Source organism: Loxodonta africana, chromosome 2 (assembly GCF_030014295.1).
Source record: "Loxodonta africana isolate mLoxAfr1 chromosome 2, mLoxAfr1.hap2, whole genome shotgun sequence".
Classification (NCBI taxonomy): domain Eukaryota; kingdom Metazoa; phylum Chordata; class Mammalia; order Proboscidea; family Elephantidae; genus Loxodonta; species Loxodonta africana.
The window spans coordinates 57,765,069-57,780,873 of record NC_087343.1 but is presented as its reverse complement, the minus strand read 5'-3'; the positions used below and the strand labels follow the sequence as shown (position 1 = coordinate 57,780,873).

Genomic DNA, 15,805 nt, shown 5'->3' with positions numbered 1-15,805 from the left:
TTTTCTTATGTTAATGAGGTCATGCCAGAGTATGGTAGGTCCTAAACCTAATCACTTCTGAGTTATAAATAGAACAGAATAGACACAGAGACACACACAGGGGAAGATGACATGAAGGCAGACACATCTACAAACCTAGCAAAAGCCAAGGATCAGTGGCTACTAGAAAATGAAAGAGACAAAGAGGGGCCTCCACCTAGAGTGTGGCCTGATTTTGAACTTCCAGCCTCCTGAACTGTGAGAAAACAAATTTCTGTTCTTCAAAGCCACCCACTGGTGACTTTTTTTTTGTTACAGCAGCATTAGATAACTAAGATACCCCTTAACCCTGCAAATTCATTCCTTGTTAATGTGTTCTACAGTGATAATCATACAAATATTCAAAGACATGTGACTGTGGTATGTAAATAACATGAATAATAGACCCAAGAGCTGTTCATTCCCTAATCCCAGACCTGCAAATACGTTATGTTCATGGCTGGGGGATTAAGGTTGTAGATGGAATCGATCAACTAACTTTAAAATAAAGAGATTATCCTGAATTATCTCGGGAGGCCCCACGTAATGACAAACAAAAAAAAAAAAACCCAAACCTGTTGCCATTGGGTCAATTCTGACTTATAGTAACCCTATGGGACAGAGTAGAACTGCCCCATAGGGTTTCCAAGGAGTGGCTGGTGGATTCCAACTGCCAACCTTTTGGTTAGCAGTCATAACTCTAACCACTGTACCACCAGTGCTCCATGTAATCACAAAACCAAAAAAAACCTGTTGCCGTCAGCAACGTTGTAGGACAGAGTTTCCCAGGAGCACCTGGTGGATTGATTCATACTGCTGATCTTTCGGTTAGCAGCCATAGCTCTTGACCACTAACCACCAGTGTTTCCACAAGGGTCCTTTAAATGTGGAAAAGGGAGGCAGAAGTGTCAGTGTCCGAGTGATCTGATATGGGACTCAACTGGCCATTGCTGCCTTGGAAGACGGAAGGGGGCACAAGCCAAGGATCTATTCCTCTAGAAACTGGAAAAGGCAAGAAAACAGATTTTCGCCTGGAGCCTCCAGAAGGAACACAGCCCTGCTTAACCCCTTGATTTTAGCTCAATGAGACCACTTCTGATTTCTGACCTCCAGATCCGTAAGATTAAAAAAATGTGTTGTTTTAAGCCACTACGTCTGTGATAATTTGTTACAAGTGCAATAAAAAGTGAATGCAATGACTAAGGATGTCCACCGCAGCATCACTTATAACAAAAAATTGTAAGTCACCTGAATGCCTACCCATAACATGATAATGTGTCATTACTGTGGATGCTGAAGACTTCAGTTGTTCACCAGAAAGAGAGGCTGCCGAAGTAACTGCTCTTCCTGCTTTTGGCTCTTCAAGGACCTCTAAGCCTAGAAAACTGAAGGGCTTGACAGTCAGTTTAAAATAGAAGGGAGGGAAAACATAGCAAAGAAACCCCAGTTAATAAATTGTCCTGTGTGTAAATGCATAGCAAATACAGCACAACACTGAGCTTGTGATACTTTTGAATCAGCCCAGTCTAATACTTCATTCTTCCAATAAATTTCTAAATATGTAAGGCACTGTGCTAATCACTGGAACATATAGAGAAAAGAAGCTTACTGGCTACAGTAAGAAGAGGAAAAGCAGACTTGAGAATTATACTACAGTGTAACAAAAGCCAAGGCAAAAGCAGCACTGGGTACCTTGGTGTCTTAGTTATCGAGCGCTGCTATAACGGAAACACCAAGTGGACAGCTTTAACAAACAGAAACTTATCTTCTAGGAGGCCAGAAGTCCAATTTCAGGGCGCCAGCTCGAGGGGAAGGCTTCGTCTCTCTGTCAGCTCTGGGGGAAAGTCCTTGTCATCGTCCCCTGGTCTAGGAGCTTCTCAGCACAGGGACCCCAGGCCCAAAGGACACGCTCTGCTCCTGGGGATTCTTTCTTGGTGGTGTGAGGTCCCTCTCCTCTCTGCTTCCTTCTCTCTTCTATATCTCAAAAGAGATTGACTTAAGATACAACCTAATCCTGTAGATTGAGTCCCGCCTCATTAACATCATAGAGGCAGGATTTACAACACATAGGAAAATCACAACAGATCACAAAATTGTGGACAACTACACAGTACTGGGAATCATTGCCTAGCCAAGTTGATACACATTTTGGGGGGACACAATTCAATCCATAACACTTGGGAACACCTAAATAAGACAGATTAGGAAGATAGGACAGAGACAGCTGCAGAAGAGGTAATACCTGAACCCAGTCCCAAATAAGGAGTAGGTTTCAGCCTGACAGCATCCACTTGGATGTCCAACAGAGGAAACTTACAAAAGGCAGGTTGGCATGACATCCAATATGGGGAATATGAGTGGGGCTGCATATGGGCCTATTTGGAAGCAGGAGTTTTCTTTTGTTATGAGGTCATACCAGTGTAGGATGGGTCTTACACCAAAGCCCTTCTGAGTGGTGTCTTACAGACAGAGCAGAATAGACACAGATATACACAGGTGAAGACAGCTGCCATGTAATGATGGAGACAGATGCATCTACAAGCCCAGGAATGCCAAGGATTGCTGGTAGCTACTAGAAACTGTGGTGGCGTGGTGGTTAAGAGCTACTGCTGCTAACCAAAAGATCAGCAGTTCAAATCTACCAGGTGCTCCTTTTCTCCCTTGGAGCCACCAGGTGGGTTCAAACCAGAATGAAGAGCATTTTGTGGTGTATTTTAATCATTTACATTGAACAAATCATTGCTTTTAAACACATACGCACAAAATACAGTGACATACAATTGTGCTATTGAAAAATGATTACAGGCTAAAAACTACATTAATTCATAGTTCTTTACAGGGCCCATGTTCTGGTAATGGAGCAGATATTTAAATTTATATAATGAATGTTTTCTTCTTTCAGACTCTGTCCTGAATCTCTTAGAATCTTTGAGAGCCTTGGTGAAACAGCTAGACTCTGTTTACATTTATTGAAAAAAGAAAGTGAAGTGGTGCGTCAGAATCATCTGGGGAGCTTTTAAAACATACTGATGCCTGGGTCCTACCCTCTAGATTTGGATTTAATTGGCCTAGAGTGGGGTCCAGGCATGGTAGGATATTTTAAATGTTCCCAGGTGATGCTAATGTAAAGCCAGGGCTGAAAAAAACTGTAACTGAAAGCAGGAGAGACAAAGAAAGGGATCCTGTAAAGCTTGATTAACTCATCTACAGATTTATTTTTAAACAAACATTAGTGAACATAGATGAACCAGTGGGAACAAAAGGAAGGTGAAATAGGAAGTATCACAAAGGACAGGCTGGGGGTCAAACAGAGGAACTGTCGGTGAACAGACACAGCAACAACAGCTCAATGGAGGCAGAGCCATAAGGAGTATGGTTTGCACATTAGGGAGTGGTAAAGGAATCCAAAACAATTGTGAACAACTTCTTATAAATTAAGTTTGCAAATGTCATGTGGCTGCGTCCTGACCAGGCAGCTATGAGATCACCGGGTGGATAGAGAGATGACTGCTGGCCTCTCCACCTCTGTTAGATTCCAGAAGGGAGTCAGAGGCACTCACCAAGACAGCCAGCAGACATAACTGCACTGATAGTTATTCTCAGGCTGCAACTAGGATGGCCAGTCTACTGCTGAAATACGGATGTCCGCGCCAAGAACCTTGGAAACTCATTTCCTGCGTCTGACCTCTAGTTGCACGCTATACCTGGGACGATGGTGGGGTGGGCCCTACAAACTAACACATAAAACTAGTAAGATAATTTGAGTGCTAGCTTATAAAACCAATACTTAATAGATCAGAAGAGTCACCCTAAGGATACTGAAATTAAGAGTCACCCTAAGGATACTGAAATTAAGAAGGTACCATCAAAAGGGGGTCAGCAGGGCAATACAGAAAACAAAGGCAGAACTGTTCTCTGCGCTTGTCCTACTGGGGACATAATGCCTGACTCAACCTGTCTGTCCTCTGCCTCCACAGCCACCATCTTATTGTGGCCACCATGGTGTCTGACCTGGATTACCACAAAGCCTCTGACCTGGTCTCTCTGCTTCTGTCTTTAGCTGCCCCCACAGGGCAGGCACAGTTACAACATGAGGCAGATCTTGCTCTTTTTTGCTCATACCCTTCAGGGTTTCTCATCTCAGAGAAAAATCTCAGGCCCTCATAATGACCACATGGCCTTCTATGATCTGGACCCTCCCCCACTTACCTCTGGGCCTCATCTTCCCTCTTCCCCTCCCCTTCTCCAGTCACTCTGCCTCTTTGCTGTTCTTCAAACATGCCAAAGGTGCTCCTGCCTCGGAGCATTGCACTGGCTGTTCACGATCTGGAATGTTCTTCCCCTGGTATCTGCATGGCTCATTCTCAAGTCCTTCTGGTCTTTACTTCAGGTTGGTGAAGGCTGCCCTGACTACCTCATTTAAAATAATAGATTTTTGTACCCCTCACTATCCATGCTCCCTCTCCCTTTCCATACATTCAAACCAAAATCAAACCCAGTGCCGTTAAGTCGATTCCAACTCATAACGCCCCTTTAGGATGGAGTAGAACTGCCCGGTAGTTTCCAAGGACAGCCTGGTGGATTCGAACTGCCGACCCTTTGGTTAGCAGCCATAGCACTTAACCACTGTGCAACCAGGGTTTCCTTCCATACGTTATCACCTTTTAAATACATGTTTCACTAATAGATTTGATTATGTCTTCCCCATTAGAATGTAAATTCAAAAGGACAGGATTGCTTGGTTTATTCACTGCTGTATTCCCAGTGACTAGAATAGTGCCTGGAACGTAATAGGCATTCAATAAACATGTGCTGAATGAATGAACAAATCATTTCCGTCGTCCAGGATAGTTCTACCGTGCCAATAGTGTCATCAAGCTTTTGTGCTATTGGGGTAACGATCTTTTTCTCAGCAATCTTTTGATGATGATTTGGTTTTCCATGGGGTTTGTCTACAGGAAAATATGCTGGTCAGAAGATAGGAAGTCTGGTCTCATTGAAATGTTTTGTACCGAATGAGAAAAAGAACCATCATGGGAATTTATTAGTTTATTAATTATTAGCTTCCCATCTCATTTACAGCTTCAGACTCCTAAGAGCTTTGATGGTACTGAGTTTCCTTATTCTTGACTTCTATTGAGCTCCTTCTCTCACCCACTTGGAGGCCGGCCTTCCTCATAATTCTTAGACCTCAGTTTGCACCTTTCTTTCAAACTTTGCCAATTGTGTTTAGGGAGAAACACAGCAGCTCCTTGGTATACATGGATTTGACAGTCAAAATAAGAGCCATTAGTGAATGGCTCAGAAGGGCGTGATCTGCAATCATTTGTCTCATTGCCAAGGCATGGATTTGAATCCCACGGGCCAGTGTGCAGACGCAATGCCGGAAGCTGAATAAAGCCAGCACTGCGGCTCTGGGCACCAGGGCTGTTCTCTCCTGCGGCAGACTCCTCTATTCTCCTGGAACTATAAGTGTTCTTTCTTTGTGGAAAACAGCCCTCGGAAGAGGGCCCGCTGCTTGTGCTGGTGATGTGACTCAGAGGGCTAGCATTTCAGCATTTTACTTCGTTTGTGAAATGCAAGTTAATGTTATTCACACAGCTGGTGAGTCACAAAGGTCTTCTGTTCTCAAACACTACAGTTGTGCTGTTAATTTACTGCTGCCAGTGCAATGTGGTACAAGGCTCCTCAGGGGAAGTGTACGATCGATCGGGACAGACCTTGTCCTCAGGGAGACTACCATATACTTCCTCATTGCTTCACCTATGTTCATCTTGTAGCCCCAAGTAGACTGCATGGTGATTAAGAACACAAGCGCTGGAGTCAGGTGACCTGGATTTAATCCTGGCTCTCCTATTTTCTGGGTTTGTGTCCGTTCCATAATGTCTATAAGCCTCGGTGTCCTTGTTTGTGTCATCCAAGAAAAAAACCAAACTTGTCGCCATCAATTCTGAATTACGGTGACCCAAAGTGTCAGAGTAGAATTGCTCCACAGGGTTTTCTTGGCTGTAATCCTTACAGAAGCAAATCACCAGGCCTTTCTTCCTTGGGTGGGTTTGAACTGCCAAACTTTAGGTTAGTAGTAGAGCATAAACCTTACTGTACCGCCCAGGGACCTTGTTTGTACCATACCTAGGTCAAAATAAGCAGTTAGTATATAAATGACTAGAAAAAAAAAATAGGTATTAGCCCACGATCCATAAGTGAAACCCATTACCATCGAGTCAATTCTGACTCCTAGTGACCCTTTAGGGCAGATTAGAACTACCCTCTAGGGTTCCAAGGCTGTAAACCCTTACAGAAGCAGACTACCACATCTTTCTCCCGCGGAGCAGCCAGTGGGTTTAAACCACTGACCTTCTGGTTAGCAGCTGAGTGCTTAACCATTGTACCACCAAGGCTCCTTATCTATAGGTGGGTAGTTGTTAAATACCAACACAGAAGTGATGTAAGTACAAACAAAAGACAAGAAACTGGGATTAGAGGAATATTACGGAAGGCTTCACAGAGGGAAGGAAGAGAAGGGCTTTTGATTTGGAAGACAAAAAAATAACCTGTACCGCATGCAACAACAGGCTGGGTTGGTCTACTCTCAAGTGTCCACTTTACACGTTCTCTTTAACAGTAAGTACACTTCTTACCACTATTGAATTTTAACAAAAAATAACACAATGGAGATTGATTTGGTCACTATAGTGAATCCATGGTTCAAGCAAGACTGTACTTCCAGTGCTGTGTACAATTTGCTCCGCTCTGAATATGGACTTCTAGCCTACTAAAACGTAGGAAAATAAATTTGTTTGTTAAAGCCGCCCATTTGTGGTATCTCCGTTAGAGCAGCACCAGGTGACTAAAACACTAACATAAACAGATAGTAAGTGGCAGTCCTTGAATGGCTTATGGTTTGAAATTAATCAGATTAGCTATAGCATTTCATGAACAATTTACAGGACTACTGAAGATGTAAGCTTAAGACAGAGAATATGCTCATCTCCTTTTTTCTGCGTAAGCTCTTTCGCTTCAAATAAATGCTTCCTTGACTAGTGGAGAAAAAAAAATTATGTTCCATTGAAGCTTAGAAATAAAGCAACCTTCATTTATTTTTTAGAAGATAAACATGGCTGATCTGCACTGATCGTAACATTTTGAAGGAAATAAAACAATATTCAACACTTGTAGCCTAAAAATAAATAATACCCTGTTTTACTTATTCTGTTAGGCAAAGATACAGCTGGAAGTGAGAAAGCTGGATAATGCTTATTGATCTAAAGGTATCAGACATGGTATTTGATTCTGAGGAAATGAAACCATAGATGGAAAAAAATGGCGACAGCAACAGACTTAGTTAAGAAAAACGTTTAAAAGTATATACATAAACTTTACATATTCGACTTGCAGACTAAAGTATTTTTCAAGTCCTTAATTAGAAGAGAAGTGAAATTCAGGACAATTAAAATTGGCATTTTAGAGTCTCCTGTATTGTTATAAATAAATGCAAGACTCCCCTGTATCAGTGAGGCTCCATGTATTCAAGCCAAGGTGCACTAACTCCATGTTTCACTTTCGAATGTGTTCTCTCATTCTGGGTTCAAAACACATCTTCATTAACAGCAGCCTAGAAGGGTGGTGGGGTTACGATGCACGGCTTGTGGAACCAGTCTCACTGCCTTACAGTCACAGCACGTGAACAACTCCATTGGTAATTAAAACAGCAAAACCAGGCTCAAGGGGACGCTCTCATAAACACATCATACACCAAAATTACAAATTACAGAAATAAAGACAAGTAATGGCATGAAGGGCATGATAGTTTATTTTAAAAAACTGTACCACGCTGATCACCATGACCAGCATACACATTATGATGGCTTTTCTCTTGGGTATTAACATTGCAGTATTTGTATATACTGAAATGTTTCAATAGGACCAAGAACGTTAGAGAAATAAAGGTCTTAGCTGAAAATGAGTGCTAATAATTCTGGTGTTCCACCCCACAGAATTAATTTAAACCCTTTATGAATCAGTGGCATTATAATGTAATGTAGTTATGAAGAACAAAAGTTTTCTTATAAGTAGGCAGCATTAATTTATATGTTCTTGAACTTTAATCTTTAGTTTTTAAAATTTAAGCTATGTCCACCCTGGCTAAAGCACAATCATACAAGACCTCGGATATTTCCATGCAACTCTTGCACAAGTTTAGTGATTCTACTTTAAAAAAAAAAAAAAAAGATCAAACCACCATCAAAATAAAGAGGCAAATAAAAGTGATTTCTAATCATTTGAAAAGCATAATGCTTATTTGTCCAATATAGACTCAAACTTAAATTAAATGCTACAATCTCCAAACTTCTGCAATAAAATTAACACTTATACATATATATTTATGGGCTTTTCGTTTATAGCACTGTATTCTGCAATCAATAAGATACTTTTTACCAAAAAACCAAACCAAACCTGTTTCCGTCAAGTCAGTTCCGACTCATAGCAACCCTGTGGGACAGAGCAGAACAGCCCCATAGGGTTTCCAAGGCCATAATCTTTATGGAAAGAGCCCTGGTGATGCAGTGGTTAAAGCTCTTGGCTGCTAACTGAAAGTTCTGTGGTTCGAACCCACCAGCTGATTCACAGGAGAATGATGGGGCAGTCTATTTCCACAAAGATTACAGCCTAGGAAACTCCATGGGCAAGTTTTACCCTGTCCTATCATAGGGTCGCAGAAACCCTGGTGGCATGGTGGTTAAGTGCTACGGCTGCTAACCAAAGGGTCGGCAGTTTGAATCTGCCAGGTGCTCCTTGGAAACTCTATGGGGAAGTTCTACTCTGTCCCATAGGGTCGCTATGAGTTGAAATCGACTCCACGGCACTGGGTTTGGTTTGGTTTTATAGAGTCGCTATGAGTCGGAATCAACTCTACAGCAATGGTTTTTTTTGGGGTTTGGAATCTTTACTGAAGCAGACTGCCACATCTTTCTTCCACAGAGCGGCTGCTGGGTTCAAACCACCGATCTTTTGGTTAGCAGCCAAGCACTTAACCACTGTGCCACCAAGGCTCCTTAAAGTTACTTTTTACAGAACAGTATATTTGGTTACAGTCCCACATATCTATAGTAAAGTCACATGATGTCAAATCTGGCTCTAAGTAACCTAAGGTATAAAATTTTGACCAAATACTAAAATTATGAAAATCTGATCTTAAAAGTGTAACTCAAATGAGGTTACTTTTTAGAGATTAAATGTGCTGTTGAGTATTTCAATAACCTTTCTTTTTATGACTATCTGCAAAATGACCCTTTTCTTTAATCAATAAGACTCACCAATAGTTCAAACTGACCTCTTTACTTATCATGTTACCATTTCAGTACCAAGGGAACTCTGAGGCAGCATTAAGTTTGACTTCATAAAAACAGTGGATACTTTAACCTTTTAGCAACAGTTTTAAAATCTGTAAACTCAAAGATAACTTTAGTTCACCACCTATGAAAACATGAGATTCTGGCATTTCAAGTCAGAATCTCTTTGTGCTTTTTAAATTAAGCTGCTTTTGAACCTTCATGGTATTTACTATTTATATTTCCCTGTGAGAATGGTGCAAGACTGGGCAGTGTTTCATTCTGCTGTACACAGGGTTGCTATGAGTCGGAACCGACTCCATGGCACCGAACAACAACATTTCCCTTTAATAATAAAAGAATATAGTTAAAATAATTTTTAAGATTAAATGTCCTGGGAGCTTATCAATATCTTTTTTTTTTTTTTTAATGCAGTGTCAATTATATTTTTCCTTCAGTATCTGGAATAGTAGAAATTATTTCTGGTCCCTCAACCAACACTACTTTTCATAACGTGTAACACTGAATTTTACAGACATCCCTGAAAGGTTTTGATTAAGTAAACAAGTGAATCACAGTGGAGTCTCAATCAGTTAACAGTGTAGATCGATTAAAAAAAAAAAAAAAATCATCACACTGAATAGGAAAAGAAGATCTTCAAGCTAAAAAAAAAAGAAAATAACAACAACAAAAAACCCCTAAGAACTAAAGCCCCAATGTTGTTGTCACTGATTCTGTACTTGTATCCCCTGATTGATCAGACTCCTCTTCTCCATTTCATAAGACATGTTCGCTTAAATCTTCACGCCAAGTTTGCAGGACACTTGAGTGAAGAGGTTTATGCTACCGTAGCATCTAAGGGAATATAGTGGCACCATTTTCTTCCCTAGTAGACAGACTTCATACACAAGATGAGCATCGAGTCCCTCCTCTGCTCTCGCCAGCATTTTATCAGGAGATAACACTCGCTGTGCAAATTGATGACATCTGGTCCTCCCCACCCCCTGCCCCACTCCACCTCCCCACCCTGGCCAATGCAAGGTTACCGTCAGTTTGTCATTCTATGCACTGGCCTTTCACTCTTTCAATCATACAAGCTGTGGTTTACTTAAAACAAAAAAAACAAAAAAAAAAGGGAGGGAGGGAGGAAGAAATGAAAAACCAAGAGTCTAAAGGCACAAAGTCGCATAGCTGCTCTAGTTGGAGTTTGTAAACAGAGAATAGGTTGAATTTAGGTAATCCCAATTTATGAGAGTAAAAAGGCATCCACAGCTGGCTTTTATCCCGCCAGCTTCTTTGAGACCCTTCATGGGTTTTGAGGTCTACAAAGTATGCACTAAAATACCCATACTTCAAAAAGCAATAAGGCAAATAGTATAATCATTGTTCCAAAAGTTACAATGGTAGTGTAGGCATACATAGTATAATTTAGTTACAATGTGTGGTACTGTTTCTATTACATAACCTATTAACTGTTTCTTTCCTACAGAATTATATATTCAGCTGGGTTTCAGTTGAACACAAAACCATCCTTGTACCACCACTGATGGTTGGCAATAGCTCTTTGATAGCAGTTTTTGTTCTGCTGTAGAGATTATCCTTGAACTGAAAAAAGTCCACCATCCAATATTTAGTCATTAAACACTATCATATTTGTGAAGAGCTTCTTCCAACTTCTGGGTCACTTTTTGGAAAAATATTATTTGTTGTTGTAAGAAATGCTGCATCTGTGATTTAAAGTCTCTTACTCGAATTTGATGGAAGTGGTGAATTTCAGCCAAAGTGGCAAAAGAAATAGTGTTACAGCGATCCTGAATGCCGTCTGCCTTCTGGACCTCCATCTTTCCTTCCTCCACGTGTCGCCTACTCTCCTTTACTTTGGTAAGAGCCCCTGTATTTAAAAAAAAAAAAAATTAAAAAAAATATATATACATATATCCCAATGACAAAGCTGCATATTAAGCACAATCTTGGACATTATAAATATCTGCCTAAGCTAATTTAAAGTCCTTCAGAACTTAAGGTGATGCTTTAATTGCTCATTAAAAAGGAGGACTCCGGTAGTTTCTGAAAACACCTTCATTGCTGCAACTTTATCTTATCAAAAACTATCATTTACTAGTATTTCCCTTCTCATTCAAATAGAGTTACTATACATAACAGATAGTAAACTACAAGGGACTATCTCTAAAAAAGACAAACGAAGAAACTCTGATGTTCTCACATCCTTACGAGAAAATGTTTGCCATTATTATATATAAGTATGTAAGAATTGCATATAAAAACAATACCCCAAAGAGGCTGCAAACTCACTTCTTCAGAAGGTCTCAGTAAAGGATTATTATATAAGACTTCCAAAAACACCAACTCAGGTGGTGCTCTGGAAATCACGCCACAGTCCTGGAGGGTGCTTGGCAATGTTGCTGGTCTACAACTGGAGGCCACCTTCGTTGGTACCGGCCAAGCCCGTGCCTTGTTTATCTGCAGTGAATGCCTGACTCAAGTGCTCCCCATAGACAGTGTTCAACGATGACCCTTTCCCGTTGCTGTCGAGTCGATCCTGACCTACAGTGACCCTACAGGACAGAGCAGAATTGCCCACAGGGTTCCCAAGGAGTGGCTGGTGGGTCTGAACTGCCGACTTTTTGGTTAGCAGCTCAACGCTTAACCACTGTGCCAACAGGACGCCCACTCAACGGCGACAGGGTGAATAATGCATGTGTTCCTGATTCTGACTCCAGACTCCATTAGAGACCCACACCTGGAGTATAAGGGCCTTGAGAAAAAAGAATTTTTCTTTCCTCTGGGGCCAGTGGTGGTTCAGTGGTAGAATTCCCGCCTTGCATTTGGGAGACCTGGGTTCAAGTCCTGGCCAATGCACCTCATGCACAGCCATCACCTGTCTGTCACTGGAGGCTTGTGTGTTGCTAGGATGCTGAACAGGTTTCAGTGGGCCTTCCAGATTAAGAAAGACTGAGTAGAAAGGCTGGGCAATCGACTTCTGAAAATCAGTCAGTGAAAACCCTATCTGTACAACAGTCCCATTTGCAACAAATCATGGGGATGGTGCAGGATCAGGCAGTGTTTTGTTCCACTGTGCATGGGGTCACCAAGAGCTGGGGCCAACCTGATGGCAGCTAACAACAACGAACCTTCTCTAGGGGCTGCGAGGCCGGCTAAGTTTTAAGTCTGACCTAACTGTATACACCGTGATTTGGGAATGAAGCCAGAGGTGCCATAGCCTCTTGTCAAGAAATACCACAGGAGGCGTGTGCAGGGGTAGGGGAAGGGTATCAGTCATCCTGGCACGTGCCACATGAGGACAGGTGTTTCTCTAGGAGCACAGTCATAAAAAGACATAAAAGGCTGAGAATGTTTAGGGGTGGGAAACAGGATATTCATGGATGCTTGGCAATGAGTGATAGATTAAAGCTCAAAACACTTGAGCACAGCCAGTGCAGGAATTCAGATCTCCTGATTCCATCCAGCACTCATACTACTAAACCATCATGAAAGACAAGGTAGAACAGAGAGAGAAGTCAAGGACACCTGGCTTTGCAGTGTGGCAACATGGCAATACTGAGGAAAGAAAAGGTAGTCTGTTTGAGAGGAGGTGGGAGATCTGAGAACTCTGTTTCGGAAATGCTGAGTTTTAGTGAACAGTGAAATAAATATACATAGAAAGATGCCCTATTTCCACATATCTTTAAATATCTTGTAAAATAATATAGAATAAACCTAGTAGTAAATAAAACCTTTAAAGGTTAAACAGTGTGCTTTTTGCACAGCTCAAAGACCTGAGAAATTAAAAATCTCTACTACCACAAATTTGATACCTCTGTGTATGTGCGTACACACCCACACATTCATTTTTATTTTTTTAATTCTAAATTAGATCTTTAAGTGAAAAGCAGCGGAGCCCCTGGCTCAGGGAGAATATGCCCTGCACAACAAGTGCACTGAATGCTGACCCACAGCCCTTTCCATTTAACCCATGGCAGAGACGGGTGGTCTGCTCAATAGAGAGAGCACACTCCTGCTAACACGGCTTCAAGCGTCAGCTTCGGCCCCACTCCTACTGAGTCATCATTCTGAAAGTGCAGCACTTTTAACATGTTTACCATGGCTGACGGAACCAGTACAACGCTAAAATTTGCCTGCTTGTCGTTTTGGTTCAGTGGCAGAATTCTCCCCTTCCCTATGGGAAACCCAGGGCCAATCCCAGGGCCAATGTGGCTCTGTACAGCCACCACCCGTCTGTCAGGATGTTGCTATGATGCTGAACAGGATTCTGTGGAGCTTCCAGACTAAGATGAACTAGGAAGAAAGGCCCGGAGAACTGCTTCCAAAAAGCCTATGGATCACAATTGTCTGATCCTGCTGTAAATGGGGTTGCCGTGAGTCAGGGCTGACTCGACAGCAAACAACAACGAAGTTTATGTTAAAACCAGAAAGACTGCTTCCCCAAAAAGGGAAAGAAAAAAAGGTTTTGTAACAAATTTATCTTTGTTACATGTATATAGGTTTCATAGCTTATGTCTAGAAATTGAAGTTGAAAAGACCAGGAAAGCATATACAAGGTAGAGCTAAGGAAAAATAATTTCAAGAGGATGACTGAGAACATGAAATCAGGAAATGCGTGTTTCAACACTTAAACAGAAAACGGGAAACCATGAAATGTTTCAGGTGCCTTGACAAGTTTTTCATCTGATTTCGACCCAAGGCTCCCAAGGAAGCCATAGCCCAAGGAACAAACACGGAGGACAAGCACTTGAGGACCTAGACTACCTGGACTCCATGTACTTGTGTAACAGCCGTTGTCTGTATTTGTGACGTTCTGGAAGCATCCCTTGCTCTAGTCATTAGAGCGGTTTGAATGTCAGCTAAGTTGCAGACTGTCAAATTCCAAACCAGATCACCACATTAATTTCTAGAAGCTACATTCTATTATACAAAATTGTACACGTGATTACATGACAACCACTTTAAAAATGGACGAGAATGAAGTTTTCACAACTTATCACGTAGGCACACATGGGCAAGGCAACAAGTGTTAAATCCTTCTGAGGCATTAGGACCTTTTGGCATTTAATACCTTTGAGTTTTTTAAGTGTACATACTACAGGAGCAAAGGAGAATTTAAGGCTAATTCCCCCTGACCGAGGATGAATTTATTAATAAATAACACAGATCTTATTTTTAAAGCTCCATGAAGTTTGGCCTGTGGGGTAAGAATTTTAATTCATTTAGCAAACATTTACTGAGGGGCTTAACATGCATGGAGCACATTGCTAGAACAGGGAGATTCAAGCATTTAAACATTCAAGTCCTCACCCTCAGAGGAAGCAACCTCACAACGTACCCTCAGGATGGGCACACCAGTATGACACGAAGCGCAACGGGACCAAAAGTAATCTGCATGGGGGGATTAATATGGCATTCCACAAGACAGCACCTGACCCGCCTGTATCACGGAAGAAAATATTCAGAGGGTCCGCCACGCACAAGCACCCTGCTCGGAGTGCGGTGGGGGTGGCGAGCAGGGAACAAGAATGTGCCAACAGTAAATGGTAGCTACCAAAAATAGTAATCATATGTGCTAGGCACTTTCCATGTCCTCTACACTCACTACAACTTGACAAGGTAGGCATTACTCCTATTTTTACAACAAGGAAACACTGAGGAAGCCGCTCCACCTCTTTGAGGCTCAAAGTCACCCATCTAACTTAGTTAGAAGCCACTGTGGTATCTGAATCCATGACTGACTTCAAAGCAAACACTACAAATATTTAGAAAAGAAATTCCAAGAAAGTCAGGCAGGCCTAGGTGAGAGCAGGATTCTAGGGGACAGATGGCCTGGGTGGTTGAGGGTCCCTGGGAACATGGATCTCCCCCTGCTGACACCTGTGCTGTGCCCCCGCAACCCCTCCTTTTCCTTTCTCACCATCCTGATAATGTCCCTGGCTTTTATTTTAACATGTAATTCAGAAGGCCTTGTGAGCATATAAAGGAAACTAGTTAAGTTCTTTCCCTCTGGAATCTTACTAACCTCATTCAATTCACTAATTATGCCCGTAAAGCCCTTCAGTGTTCAAAAGATGTCTGATTTTCTTATTTTGTTGAAACATATCTTTAAATTTTCTTATCTTTGTGTGTGCCACAAACTCACAAAAACATATTGGAAAAAGAAGCAGCATTCTGTTATGCTGAAAACTAAGCCCAAACACTACCTTATGCGTGTCGGGGGTGGGGGGGGGGCCTCTTTTTGTTTGTTTTGGTCTACTTAGATCCTATCAGACCAAACCAAAAAACCAAACTTGTTGCTATCAATTCCAACTCATAGAGATCCTATCAGAAGATGATATAAATTGAGAACTACCACCAAAAACATTAATATGCAATCCCTTTCAGAATAAATGAGCTTTGCCTCTCTTCGTTTTGCCATAGCTGGATAT

At 41.7% G+C, this 15,805-nt stretch overlaps 1 protein-coding gene across 2 annotated transcripts in view; it reads right to left on the bottom strand.

Annotated features, from left to right (window-relative positions):
- The window catches only part of SNX18 (sorting nexin 18), a 115,465-nt gene that overhangs the window by 78,650 nt on the left and 21,010 nt on the right, over positions 1–15,805 (bottom strand). Inside the window, exon 2 of one of the 2 annotated variants that reach the window (XM_003408032.4) lies at positions 9,743–11,241. The exons of the other annotated variant lie outside the window; for it this stretch is intronic. Within the exon in view, the coding sequence (XP_003408080.1) occupies positions 10,988–11,241 (254 nt within the window). The 3' untranslated portion in view covers positions 9,743–10,987. Of the gene's footprint in view, positions 1–9,742; positions 11,242–15,805 lie in introns of those variants that run through there. 2 annotated transcript variants of the gene reach the window in all.